The sequence below is a fragment of the Sinohyriopsis cumingii genome, chromosome 7, assembly GCF_028554795.1.
Source record: "Sinohyriopsis cumingii isolate HCF-2022 chromosome 7, ASM2855479v2, whole genome shotgun sequence".
NCBI classification, from domain to species: domain Eukaryota; kingdom Metazoa; phylum Mollusca; class Bivalvia; order Unionida; family Unionidae; genus Sinohyriopsis; species Sinohyriopsis cumingii.
In genome coordinates, this window is record NC_142967.1 from 4281744 (window position 1) to 4296214 (window position 14471).

The 14471-nt window shown below is 36.8% G+C and overlaps 1 protein-coding gene across 2 annotated transcripts in view; it reads left to right on the forward strand.

Annotated features, from left to right (window-relative positions):
* Positions 1-3681: 3681 nt before the first annotated feature.
* LOC149794663 (coiled-coil domain-containing protein 172-like) overlaps positions 3682-14471 on the forward strand; it is a 32568-nt gene continuing 21778 nt past the window's right edge. For both annotated transcript variants that reach the window (XR_016422052.1, XM_089963956.1), the window contains exons 1-2: positions 3682-3820; positions 10532-10617. Coding sequence is in view for 1 of the 2 variants with exons in the window: in XM_089963956.1 (XP_089820082.1) it covers positions 3730-3820; positions 10532-10617 (177 nt within the window). In the remaining variant the exon portion in view is untranslated. The remainder of the gene's footprint in view (positions 3821-10531; positions 10618-14471) is intronic.

The window sequence follows — 14471 nt, forward strand, 5'->3', positions numbered from 1 at the left end:
CTCAATTACTTCAGCGGATCGCGGAGAATACCACTCCGGTACAAACAAATATGATATCGATAACATCAACGAAACCCGAATTCAGTGTAAACTTTCCATCACCGGTTCCAGTAAAGGAAATAGCGCTGGCAAAATTGCGAGTATATCACAGTTGGCCTAATATCCGAGCGGACGCATTTAACGGACAACAACCTAATAACTCGCTGGTTTTTGCACGGACAAATAAACCCGATGGGACCCCAGACTGGGAGGAGGTTACAATACCAACTGGGTCATACCAAATAGAGCAAATCAATAAAGAATTTCAACGCAGGATAAAATCGATCACAGGAAAGGAATCAAAAATCGCTATTACGGTTCATGAACCGACGTTATCGTCGACGATTGAAATAAGCACACCGGGGTATATGGTTGATATTTATAACAGTTCAATAAGAACCATACTAGGTTGGCCTAAGAACCCACCTCATGAAAAACCCGCGGACAAGCAATCGTATCATGAGATTAATCCCAGTTATCGAGATGTTTTGTTTATTATGAAAAACGCGTCACCCCCCGACTGGTTTACATTTCAAGACAGGAATACCATGTATTGGTATTTTAGGGACGAGAAAACTCCTGGATCGGTCTCGACGGCCGAAATTAATTTAAATGATATCGATAGGTTTTTTATCGAGATTAATCGTATTTACCAATCACAACTAGAACAGCTACGGGAAACAAAAGCACAAAAACACGTTGAGGTGTTAAATCAACTTATATCAGACATGGAATATATCAATGAACGAATCGTCGGGGTAATATCCGCTAGCAGAACTAATGATAAACAAAAATTCCTAACCGAGTATAATATCGCAGAAGCCGATTTACCCGATTTTAAGTTTCCAAGATACAACGCGCCAGAACTAAGAAAGTCTCTTAATGATTTTATCAGTCCATCAACTTATATCCTCAGACACGATAACGGGGATGATGGTAGGCATATTGCTCCATACAACGTAAATATCGCATCGGTGATAGCAATCAATCTAGTGTGTGATGTTATCGAAGGGAGTTACCAGGTAGATACCAATCAATCAAATCAAGCTCAACAGGGATATATCCTTTATTCATTTTCACCAACAGCCCCTCCGGGATTTTTAATCGTTGAGAATCCGATTAATCCGGTCTATATGCGATGCCATGATCGGTTTTTAACGAGAATTAATTTTAAACTCACCGATCAGTCAAATAACCTAATTGATCTGCAGGAGGAGGAGTTAGTGATCACTCTGTTTGTAAGATCATTGTAAATAACCACTTAGCAGCAGAGGGGGCGATGACATCGACGCGGTCGTCGATGTGCTTACCGGACGCTGATGACGCTGGGGATCGGCGCGCAGAAGGTGTTAATTAAACCAAATGACGACGCGACGATCCCCCAACGACGTCGTCGTTTTTTTTTTACCAGCGCTGACTACACCGGATCCGCTGAGTGCAGAAAGTAATAATTAAGCAAAATAACGATTGGACAAAATGTCCGATTCGCCCCCTCTGCTGCTGGGCTTCCTTCATATAGAATACGGACATTGACATCATGAAAGATAAAATCTCCGCTGGAAACCAAAGCAGCTTTACCTACGTTTTATTATACTATATTTAGGATATTTGAAATTATGTGTAATGTATAAATCAACAAATCATGCCCTTCTTAACGCTACCTGCCACAGCACGAGTTGATGCCAAAATAAACATCAGTATAGCTACTTTTACAATTACCATCTGATACTAACCACCAGTAAATGAAAAGACTATTCCTTGAATCCTTATTATGAAATAAGGAATAGTCCTTTCATATACTGGTGGTTAGTACCAGATGGTTTTTGTCAAAAATAGTTATACTGATGTTTATTTTGGAATCAACGTGTGCTGTGACCGGCAGTGGTAAGAAGGTCGTGGTTGTCAAAAATAGTTATACTGATGTTTGATTTGGCACGGATGCAAAAATTGATAGGGTACTTCACAGCTCGGGTGCATAAATCTTTTATGTAAGTGAAACAACATTAAAAGCACGAACAGTATGAAATTTGTTGATTTATACAGCACACAGAATTTCAACTATCCTAACTATAGTATGATAAAACATATGTGAAGCTGTTTTGGTTCCCAGCGGGAATTTTATCATTCATAATGTGAATGTCCGTATTATAGATATATGGAGATACACTGACGTCAACAAATGGGAAGGAAACCCAATATATATTAGTAAGGCATTTACAAAGAGAAATATACAAGTTGGTTCTTAGCAAGTATGCTAAAATTGAAACGGTAGGCTGATGTGAAGGAAGCCCAATACATTTTACTTAGGCACATACAAACACAAATGTAAAGTTAGTTGTTGATACGGGTGCTAGAATTTATACGGTACTTCATAGCACATGTACATATATCTGTGAAGGAACATGAAACAAAAGAACTTCATGATATTCGTTGATTTCTGTACATTTACAGACTAGACTATATTTATTATTGTGTTGTAGAGAAACACGAATCTAGAATCTGGTTTACCGTATGGATTCAGTAATTCGAGCAGTATTACATACCCCATTTTAGTAGGCACTATATGGCAGAGTAAACGCGCTTCGTGAAGTTCATAGATTGATCATGGACACAGAATTTGAAACAACTTAGGAGTGTTTTTGACTATTGCTAGATAATGCCTTTAATTGATTTGGTTCCTGGTGAGCATGTTATGACCGCTGATCGTATTCCACATAGTATAGATATAGGTATTGTTAAAAATAATTTTTTTTTTAAAAAAAAGTCGTGAATTTGTATAGGGCTATAGAGATCTTATACTTTGATATTTCTTTCTGAGATCTGTATGCGAGACTTACAATTTTTTTTTAAACATTCTGAAACCAGTGGGTATAGTTTGAGGTGTAGATGGTGTAAGGAAGCATGCAATACGAAAGGTAATTACGTCCATAGTACTAGGAGTGGTTTGTTCGATGTCAGAGTTTACCCATATTAATCGAGTATTCGAAAAGGTCCCTTAATTTTACCTGAATTTTTGTGCAAGCACGATACACTTCGTAAGGTGCAGTAGCTCGTGCGATTATCGAATTCCCATCGCGGGTGTATCTAAATGAGAGAGAGAGAGAGAGAGAGAGAGAGATTCGCTGTTGCTCTATGTGTGCGTGCGTGGCATGTATGTGTGTGTGTGTGTGTGAGAGAGAGAGAGAGAGAGTAGAAATAAGTTTGTACTTACTAATGGAATATTTAACATGAACAATGAGAGACCAAATTGAGGTTTAATATTTTGCTAACAAATGTTCTCTGTAAACGTACGAAAAGTATGTGATGATTTTGTCATGTTGCATTGAACTATCAAATATGAGAGAGGGGGGGGGGGGATTCATAAGCCTTCGCTTTAGCCGTGAGAAAATAAGAAAAATCGCTTTACGTTACAGTACTCCGTAAACAAACAAATATTGTTATTTCACTTTACTTGAAGAGACAATGGTAACATATTGATTATCTCTTTTGTTGTTGTTTGTTCTTTGTACAGTTGTTAATAAAGAGAAATTACTCTTGTATTGGTTCTCATCGTGGATGTTTGGCAGTGGTTCTAGCTGTGGACTTCCGGTTCTTCTTACGGATGTGCACTGCAAGACACTGTTGCGATTGGTAAACGCTTAACGAGAACTAACTTGTGGCGGTAAATTAGGATTGAGTCATCTGTGAAAAATGAGCCAGACAGAAACTTTGGACGATCTATTTGAACAAATTATTCAAACAGAAAAAAGAGCGCAAGAAAGGAAGAATTTTCTGCAAGAGAGTAAAATAGCAAGCCTATTATCATTTTGCCTGCATTACGTACATTCATGTACAGATTCACACGTAACAAATACGGCGAGCTTGTTACGTGACTGTCATCGCACACATACACACACCGATACAGTCCTCTTATAGCAATGTCCCACACCTTGAATTTTCCTGCTCATCCGACAAAATTAAGATCATATTCTGCGTCATTTCTCTTTGGAATCCATTAATACACCGATAAACAGTTTCAGCAGCTCCGCCATTTTGCTTAACAGATGGATTTTGTATTTCGAGGGTTAAGGTATCCCCATCTCGGGCTGTGCATAGTTAACCATATAATGTATGGGTTGTTGTGAGAAGAGACACACATAATACATTTGGAGGAGAAATCATTAATGGCTACTGCGCGTGCACTGCAGGTATGCTAGGGTCTTGTAACCATATAGTTGGATTGCTGTTCGGTTGGAGCATGCTGTAAAGATGGGTGCAATAAAACCTTCATCCACAAACATAGCATGTGAATGGAACGTTCCACCAACAAAAACAACTGTAAAATCTTTAAAGGTGTCAGATGCAGTATGGAAGAAAAAAAACGATATAATACAGTTGAATCTGTAACAGATAAAAAGGAAAACTTAAAAAAGATTAGAAGCTTTACTCCTCTGTCAAAGAAGTAGTATCTAGATGTTCAAGACTCAGGTCTGGTCAGATCACAGATACATTCATTCCTTAGGAAAGAAGTGCCAGATTGTTGTTTCTCACTACTAATGGAAAAAAGAAGGCACAAAACTGAGAAAACTGAGAAAATTGTGAGTTTCTTATCATTGCTAGACGTTGCTAAAGATATCAGAACTGAAGATAAATTCAGAGAAATGTTGTTTGAGAAAATAAGACTGACTGATGAACAAATAACTGAACTCAACAATGCTACAACTGAACAGTGTCAATATGTTTGGAAACGACAGCGCCAAGGTTGTCTCACAGCAAGTCTATTTCAGAGAATTTGTAATAGGATCCAGACTCTGAAAAGTGACATAAATGCTGATGCAAAATCACTCATACATACGGTGATGGGATATAAACAAGTTTTCCCAACCAAGATCATGAAACACAGCATTTCGGTGGAGCCATTTGCCAAGAAAGTGTACATACAAAGAATGCGTCACAAACATCAGCATTTTGAATGTGACAATTCTGGTTTGTTCATTTTCAAGGATAAACCTTGTATATCTGCAAGTGCAGACCTTGCTGTTTCCTATAGTTGTTGTGGGTCTGGTTTATGTGAGATAAAATGCCCAGAGTCAGTTAAAGACCTGATACCATCACATGAGAATGTACCATACATTCAGGTGGACAACAATGGGCGATATAATTTAAAGTGGTCTCACCCTTATTTTTATCAGGTGCAAGGCCAGATGGGAGTAATGAAAAGAGAGTATTGTGATTTATTTATTTTCACTTTTCATGGTAACATTACCGTTTGGGTAAAATTTGAAGAACAATTTTAGTTAACTATCTTGCAAGATTTTACATGGTTTTGGAACAAATTCATTGTTCAAGAACTTATTTATCCCATCAGTAGCATCTGAAGAAAACAACATGCTGGTAGCATACATGCAAAGTCAGCATGCAACTGCAAGTGTTAGCCCACTTAAAGCAGTAGGTGGGGTTCGAGTGGTCTAAAGCACTCTCTTTTACAGATCACTGCCATCTCACCTCTGTCTGCAGGGGTTCGAGTCAAGGATTCAGCCAATGTGGGTATGTGAGAAAGCTCACCAGTAGCTTCTCGTGGGTCGGTGGTTCTTCCCAGGGTTTTACCAGGTTCTTCCTTTACCAATAATATTGGCTGCTATACATAGCCTATCATGTGCTGAAAAATGGCTTTAAACCCCACAACAACAATAACAACCTAAAGCAGTAGATTTAAAAGTGCTATTAACGGAGTCAGCTAAAGTAACAGTATCCAAAACTGTTAGTAAGCACAGGGCTGGATACTTAGAAAAAAACATTTTCCTATGTGGAGTCTGTACAGAAGAATGTTTAGATGAACCATCCAACTACAAAGAGGAATCTGTGAGATGTGACAAGTGTGGTATCTGGGTACATTTGAGATCTGCCAGAATAAACGCAGATAATCTGCCAAAAGAGAATGATTAGTTGCTCTGTATAAAATGCCAGTAAACAAGTTGTTAACTTGTGATCTTGCAGTTACATGTAGTTCTAAATGAAAACAAACAACTTCATGATATATGAAAGTAATTTTTAATTTGGTTTTAAATACTAGTAAGAAAAACCATTTATAAACAAATTAGTAAAAAAAAATGGCTTCAGAAATGAAATATTGTTATTGACTGAAAAAGGCTTTGGCATAGTGTTTCACACAGGCCATTTTAGGACATTGTTGTGCCATACTGTTATATTTCCATGCCACATCATTTTTAACCCCCATTTTTATTATTATTGGTCAATGACCTTTTTTGTATTTCACTATCACAGATAGTGTTTGTGTATTAATGAAGTCCAAATGCATGTCATTGACATTAAAATATGTATGAAGTAGTTTTATGCCTGTATATGTGTGATATATCTGTGCAACAGATTTGTAATTCAAACCTTGCAAATATGTAATTATGCATTATTAGGCATTGTTTATATTTTTTTCATTGCCTAATCAAATACATGACGACTTCTACAGTTAAAGCTTTGTATGCTATTTAAAAATGCATTAAAGATAAAAACTAGGGTACATTTATTGTGGTGAAATCTTTATCCTAAAAGAACATATTAAACTTAATAAATGAATAATAAAATTGTTATAAGTATTATTATTATTATTATTATAAACTGAAAGTTACTTTGCGATAAAAAAGGATGCCCTTTCAAAATGCTCAAGTTCGTAAGTCGTGTGTAAACTAAGGTGTTAGTACAAGCCATGTTTGATGTCTAAACATAGCCGCAGACTAGAGTTGATCGCTTACGCGAGGTTACCGTGACCAGAGAAAAGATCCGGCATCTTAAATTGGTACAGGAATTAGATTGAGCGACTTCCCACCTAGGTGTTACAGCTTTGTCCTAGATCAGAGGACCCATGAGGGAACGGGGCATGTTCTAAATCCATCCCCACATGGACAAACAGCGAGAAGGACATTGTCTGCTAAGTTTGATTGGATTGAATGAAAGCGACATCCAATCAGAATTGAGAAGGAGAGTATGATAACAATTTTGATCCGAATTATAACTTCTAAAGTTCTAGCAAGCAAAAATTTAGTCTCACCTAGGAAGATTGATGAGCAATATAGGGTTACTCCGAGAGAGCCACTCATATTTTGGCAGTAAAACTTGGGAGATTCAAAGGAAAGACAAAGCTTCGTAAAGGTCAATAAGTTATTTGCTCGATTTTGCCAAATATTATGGCATTGTAATTTTAATTATGTGTAGCATGTATACTTAATTGATAGGATCGTTAAGTACGTAGAATTACCTTTGTAGTGTTGAGTTTACATGCGTATTTGAGAAATGAGTTTGAGCATTATGTTGAGAATTATGTGGCTTGTTAGCTTGTGATCAGAATTAATTTTGTCATTCGCTAATAGGTTACTTAGTAGTAAACTAGTGCATTTATTCATGTGATACATTAGATTTTACACGTGTTTGAATTGTGAATTTGGAAAATGATTGAAGTGTGTAAAATTATTTAATATGGATATATCAGAGCATGGATATTTGAATATTTGTGTGCTTTGTATGAGTTATAAAGTAAATAAATGCGTCTGATTGTTGTGATATTGTTTAGTATAATGGGATTAGGAATATGTACTGATGTGACGCAATTTATTGATGTATGTATGAGAAGTAATTGCTACCGTGCTTTTATTACAATGTTGTTCTACCATACAAGAACCCGTCATGTCACAAATAGCACCAATTTTGAATTATCAGTAGGAAATTTGGTGTTCCTGCAAACCAAAAGGACATTGAAGCTGTATATACGTCATTTTATAGATATATCATTGGTATTACAAATTCCAAATGTTTTAATCTATAATGAGTTAGGTAGAATGCCGATGCAAGAAGTAAGATATGGAAGAATTCTTGAGTACTGGTTAAAATTATTGAAGATGACTAGATACACAAAACAAAGCAAAAACCTACAATGGACATGGGGCGAACACTGTTTTCATATGGAATGAAAAAAGTTTGGATTAATCAAGGTGTGGGAGCTGAGAAACTATTTTCCTTTATGTTCAACATTATTGTAAAGTTATTTTACAACAAGAACAAACTTGAGAGTTACATTCAGTGGATGACATGATCAAAAACTATCTGAGTTGTCAATATTGTATAGATTCTTTGAACTCTTCACACAGTGTTCGCATGATATGCATGTTCCGATATGGAACCCTTCTCATAATGGCAAATATGGGTAGGTTTAAGATGTCCCCTATGTTTAAAGACTGCTCTTTTTGCTTAGATACAGAAGACAAAGTTCCACTTAGCTGTTAAATGTCCATGTGCAGGGTCGTAGAGAGCACCTGGGTCTCTCTTAGTTGTTCAAAAAAAATTTTTCTTTTATAAAATTAAAAAGTGTTGTTCGACCCGGCCAGCTTATGGGCTCGGGCCCTGGAGATATATGCCCAGTTGCTATTACCTGCTTGTAGGCTCTGTCTATGTGTGATAACCTGAAAAAGGTTTATGTACCTTCATACGTCCATTGTAATGCAAATCACATCAAGTTTTAGAACTTTATCTAGAGAATCAATAATAATAGTAATATCCTGTACTTTAAAATATTTATCAAGTTAGTCGAATAAAGGAAATCTCAGTATTCTGTTGCAAGAGAACGTCGATGCATTTAGTCTCCAAAGAAGTCGATGGAGGTTTTAACTGATCACTTGGTCTTTATATTTCTCTTTCAGGAGCGTCTCTTCTCAGATACGTTTATTCTTGAGTCATCTTCAAATATTCATCGTGTTGCATTTGACTAGGATGATCGATTAGACAACCTAATGATGTTCTTTTGTAAGGGTTGTGAGACTCTTTCAGCAAAAGATGAAACTATGTGTTATTTCTGGCCATCATGACCTCATTTTCTTCATCTTCTCCACCTAATGTCTGTGACTGCTGTTTTGGATAGTATACACCATCTTCATCTCCATGGCTTCATGTTCCAGTTTAATAGTATATGATCACTTCTCTCAGACGGTTGATTTCTAAAGCATTATCAAGATCTGCATAGAAAATCACACTGTGTTCATGAGGGGTAGTGTGTTACAGTGAAAACGTCATTCGTGGATGCCTTGGTCTGAAATTAAATCTCTTTTCCTCTTCTTGTTGAACAAATATACGTTATTGTTCCTTACATAGTGATAAGTCTCTCGTACTTATTTCCATTTCTTTTAAAATCAAGATAGACTGGTTATGATAGAGGAGATGAAGGTGATACAGGCACATATTCTTGTGAAAAAGATAAGAAATAGCACATAGACAAACTGGAGTCATTCTCTTGTAGAAAAAGTCTCCCTACAGCAGTAGTGATCATGCTATCACTCAGAGTGTAAGAAGTACCCATTGCAGGCGCATCCCTACACATTGTCTTCATTTCAGCCATGTTATACTGTACTTTTGCACTGGTAAATCATAGGAACGCTTATGGGGTGAAGATTCATATTCTCTGTGCTCCCTTTGAGTTATGGACAATTCCAGTCAGGATCACATCACTGAATGAAAGTATGTCCGAGAGAAGAGAAATGTTCAGCCACTGTGTTCCAGTCCCCTTTTCGGTTTGCAAATCGATCTGTGGAGATTCATTTTAAACATCTGCTTTTCTCTGAGATATTGAGTGCTTCATACCCTGAAAGTGACAAGATATATCACACTTTCAGTGTTGTGTGTTATGGTATGGCTGCAAACCCGTCTTCTTAAATCAAGAAGACTCCAAACAGCTAATTGTCTGTACACAGGTAATAAGGAATTTACAAGCTGCCAAAATCACATTTACCTGCCATTAAGTCTTTTTTTTCTTCAAACCTATGATCTTAACTAGCATTCTGCCAGAAAAATAAAAACATCAGACGTAACAAAGCCCTGTAAATCTATTGAGAAGCTTTTTTTAAAAAGCTATCAATTTGTACCAGCTCAGTAATGTAATACTGAATTAGAACTTGTACAAGATTTTAGAAATTACCAGTTTAATGTAATATTAGATCTGGGATGAAAAATGCAATTAGGTGATTTTAGATGGCACAAAGATCTCAACTATGTATGTCGTCAGCTGTAGTCCTTTGTGCCAGCAACTTAAAATGTAGCAACATTCAACCCTGTTTAACCTTGCTTGTTTTACTTATTATTTCATTGTATCATTATGTAGCTACCTATGGCAAACGCCATGTAAAATCTGTCTAGTAATTATGTTTTGGGGTTTTGTTCTGTTTTGTTTTTGTAGTTGTCTTTTGTGGCTTTGTGCCCATGTAGATTCTGAAAGAGCTTGTGCTGGTTGCACACATTCATGCACTCTTGTATGTTAGATTTGCTGTCATATATTTACCTGACAAAAATGACCTTTTTTTGTCTAGCACTTTAGAAAGGCTATTATTTGCCGTGTGATTTGTCATTGTGTTTGTCTTTCTCTCTCTCCCCTGTTTATATATTCTCTCATTCTCTAATTTTTTATAGCCAGCATAAGATCCAACAGCATTACAGTTCATATGCTTTTCCCATTTTTCAGTACGATACAAACTTCAGTTGGAGCAAAAAGGTTTGACTGAAAAGTACGAAGAAGGGAGGAGCTTGCGAGGACAAACAGATGAACTAGTATGTGTTTCATCTTCTTGTCAGAATTGAATGTGTACTTACATTTTTTGTTTTCTTGTCTTTATTATTTTGTGCCAGAGGGGTGAGGCTTTAGGGTGGTGGGGAGGGTAGTCCAGTAGTGCCAGCAATAGGGTTTATATGGTGTAAGCTAAGTTGTAATATGTTGAGCTCTCCTGCCTTCCTTGCACTCTGCCTAAATGAAAATGGTTCCGATCTGACATCCAATATGACCATCTTGAAAATGTTGACCAAAAACTTACTTAGGATAAATGAAACTATTTTTAATTGCCACCATATGGCCATTCTTGAGCTGAGGTACAGTTAAACATACCTAAATGAATAGAATGCCCCTCAGACATCCAATATGGCCTTAACGATGGCCATCTTGAAAATCTTATCACTACTCATTCCTGGACTGATGATGGTATCGACATAAGATTGTCACTAACAGATTTCTAATGACATACTGGTAGCATTAAATAGTCTGGTTGGATTGGCCGAGCAGTAAATGTTTCACTGAGGATACATCAGTAGAGCAGCAACGATACAAGCAACCATTGCAATTACGGAGGGGTTCGGGTGGAGTATTGTAAGGGGTTTAGGCCCAGTGTGGGCCCGAAATATTATACAAACTACTTTTTAATTGGGGGGGCTCATAATCAAATTTTTCATGGGGGGAGAGCGGGGCTGAACTTCTGTCTACACTGATGACCATTCTTGATCTTCATCTTTCTCCCTATTTGTTGCAGTGTAAAAGAATGCATAATTTTTTTGTATGCACATGGTGATGATTGCAGTGCAGAAACAGATTTGTGCTAGATGAGTACTGGATTAAGTTTTGGCTTTCAATGCTTATGAGCGGCTACCCACTTTCTTCTAGATCTATTTGCATGACTTGACCAATATTTTCATTATAAATTTTTAATGTGGACAATCGGTCCCTTCATGGTGTTTTTTCCTTCAAATTATTATTGTTATTTGGGACATCTATCACCAAGTTATATAAATCTCAGATTTTGTTGAGTATAGACTCTTCAAAGAGTTGAAAACCATGTGTTTTGGGGCTTTTCTGCCCATTTATGTGGATAAGTGGGGTGGGGGTGGAGGGCACTGACTCAACATATGGTAATCATTGAAGGCATTCAGCCTTGCTGTACAGAAAGGTCTTTACTGAAACGGTTTCTCCATGATCTGAAAATCCATTATTTGAACATGTATACATATGGATGGTTATTTTGATACAAGCTGATGAAAGGGTCATACTAGACCCAGGCAATAGCCGTAAAGTGATTAATGCTGATGTGGTTGGTCATAAGTGATCTGATCTGATCTGACAGCGATCTTGACTGCTATGACAGCCATCTTGAAAATCTAGTTTTCGCTACTCATTCTGAGCTAATGCTCATATCGACATTGTATTTTATGCAAAGACTTCTTATTTTGCTTTGTTGGTCTTAGAAAACTCTTATGGTTTGAAATTGCTGCAAAATGAAAATGGTACTAATCTGACTTTAAATATTGGATGCTATAGCTGTTATCTTCAAGATTGTGTTATTGCTCTGTCTGAATGGATTACTTTATGGACATGGTGTTTTCAAATTTCTGGTATCTGATGATACATATTTCACCTTAATTAAACACATGTTGATATACTTCCAACATGACTGCCATGTTGAAAATCTTGCCATTGCTAATTCTTCAGAAGGTATTGACATCAGGTTTTCACTACAAGACTTCCTATGATATGTAGTTTGTTTTAAATAAAATGATTCTAATCAAACCTCCAATGTGGTGGACAGAAAATATCTCTCCTTAACATACATTTGTACTGATATAGGGTTTTTGCAGCAAGACCTCTTATGACATGTAGATGGTCTTCAATAAAAATAGTTTTGGTCAAATCTACAATATGGTCAACATGGTAACCATCTTTAAAATATCGTTATGTTTGCTTCTTCTGAACAGGTGGGCAAATAGACAAGAGTTTTCACTAAAAGACATTTTAGGATGGCTTGCTATTTTTTTGCTTAATTTATGATGATCGACTTCTAAGTTGATGGCTATAGCAGTGATCATAGGGGCCCTGAGTATCCGAGTGGTCTAAAGCGCTTTAGTTGATGGCTATAGCAGTGATCATAGGGGCCCCGAGTAGCCGAGTGGTCTAAAGCGCTTTAGTTGATGGTTATAGCAGTGATCATAGGGGCCCCGAGTAGCCGAGTGGTCTAAAGCGCTTTAGTTGATGGCTATAGCAGTGCAGTGATCATGAAAATCTTGTTTTCATTACTCCTCTATTCGTATCACTAAAATGCTTCTCGTGATGTGCATTTCGTTTGGTTGAAAATAATACCAATGTGGTCTCCCAAAATCTAAAACAAAACTTGCAGCACTACTTCTCAACAAAAGGCCATACAGTTTTGCTAGCCAAGGTTTAAATATGATAACCCTATCTACACCTTTGATGATCAAATAGATATATTGGTGCATTGTCCTAGCGACATCTATTGGATTTTATCAGTTTCCTTCCCTTAGTATATAATGCCAATTGACCAATAGCATGATGCATTGTACATTGTCTGAAAAATGGTTGAGACATTTGACCTAAAAAGGATACTTTGTAAGTTTAACATCGAAAGTATGACTATGTGCCAGAGGGAAGCCATTGCAGGTTTGTTTGAGTGAAAGGTATTTGTGCAAACACAGACCAGCAGTGGAAAATTGCTTATTTATGAGTCCATTCAAGTTGAGTGCTCCCCATTTCTTGATCATGTTAGAACAGTGTTCAGATTTGAGCATTTTAATTTTGGTTGGGTGAGGTGACCTTCTGCTGCATGCAATGAAATTCACAGACATGAAGCAGAGAAATATCTGCTCGATACGCCAAGGTGTAAATAGGGTTATCACATCGGAACCGTGGGTAGTGATGATGATAGCCATACCGACATTACTTTTTTAAAAAATTCTTCTCTCTTGCAATATAGTTGTTTCTTTATTGAAATGATTATTATGCAGCTTACAAAATGGCTGCCCTGATGGCCATCCGGAAAACAATTATATTATTACATCTCCCAAACAGGCGATCATATGGACATATTAGTATAGTGTTTTAGCAATAAATCCTGTCATTAACACACTTAGCAATATGTAGCTTGTTTTGAATGCAAATGGTGGTCATCTAACCTTTAACGTGCAAGTATGGTGACCATCTCAATTTTTTTTATCACTACTCCTCTCACACGAATGGTGGCATAGACATGGTGTTTATTCTAAACACTTCTTGCAAGATTTAATTAGTTTGGAATGAAAATGGCTTATATCTAACTACCAATTTATGCACCTTTTTGTGAAGCAGATTTTGAAAACTGGATCTAACTGGATCTAACTGACATGTGGTCAAGTCCAAGGTCATAGCTTGCTTTTTGCACTTGAATGAGAGTATGAACAAAGTAACTTGTAATAAGAGTATGATCATATTGATGGTGACTTGTAATGAGAGTATGAACACGGTGACTTGTAATGAGAGTATGAACACAATGACTTTTAATGAGAGTATGAACACGATGACTTGTAATAAGAGTATGAACACGGTGACTTGTAATGAGAGTATGAACACGGTGACTTGTAATGAGAGTATGAACACAATGACTTTTAATGAGAGTATGAACACGATGACTTGTAATGAGAGTATGAACACGGTGACTTGTAATGAGAGTATGAACACAATGACTTTTAATGAGAGTATGAACACAATGACTTGTAATGAGAGTATGAAAATGGTGACTTGTAATGAATAACAGAAACATTTAATGAGAGTATCAATACAGTGACTATTGATGAGAGTAAGACTACAGTGACTT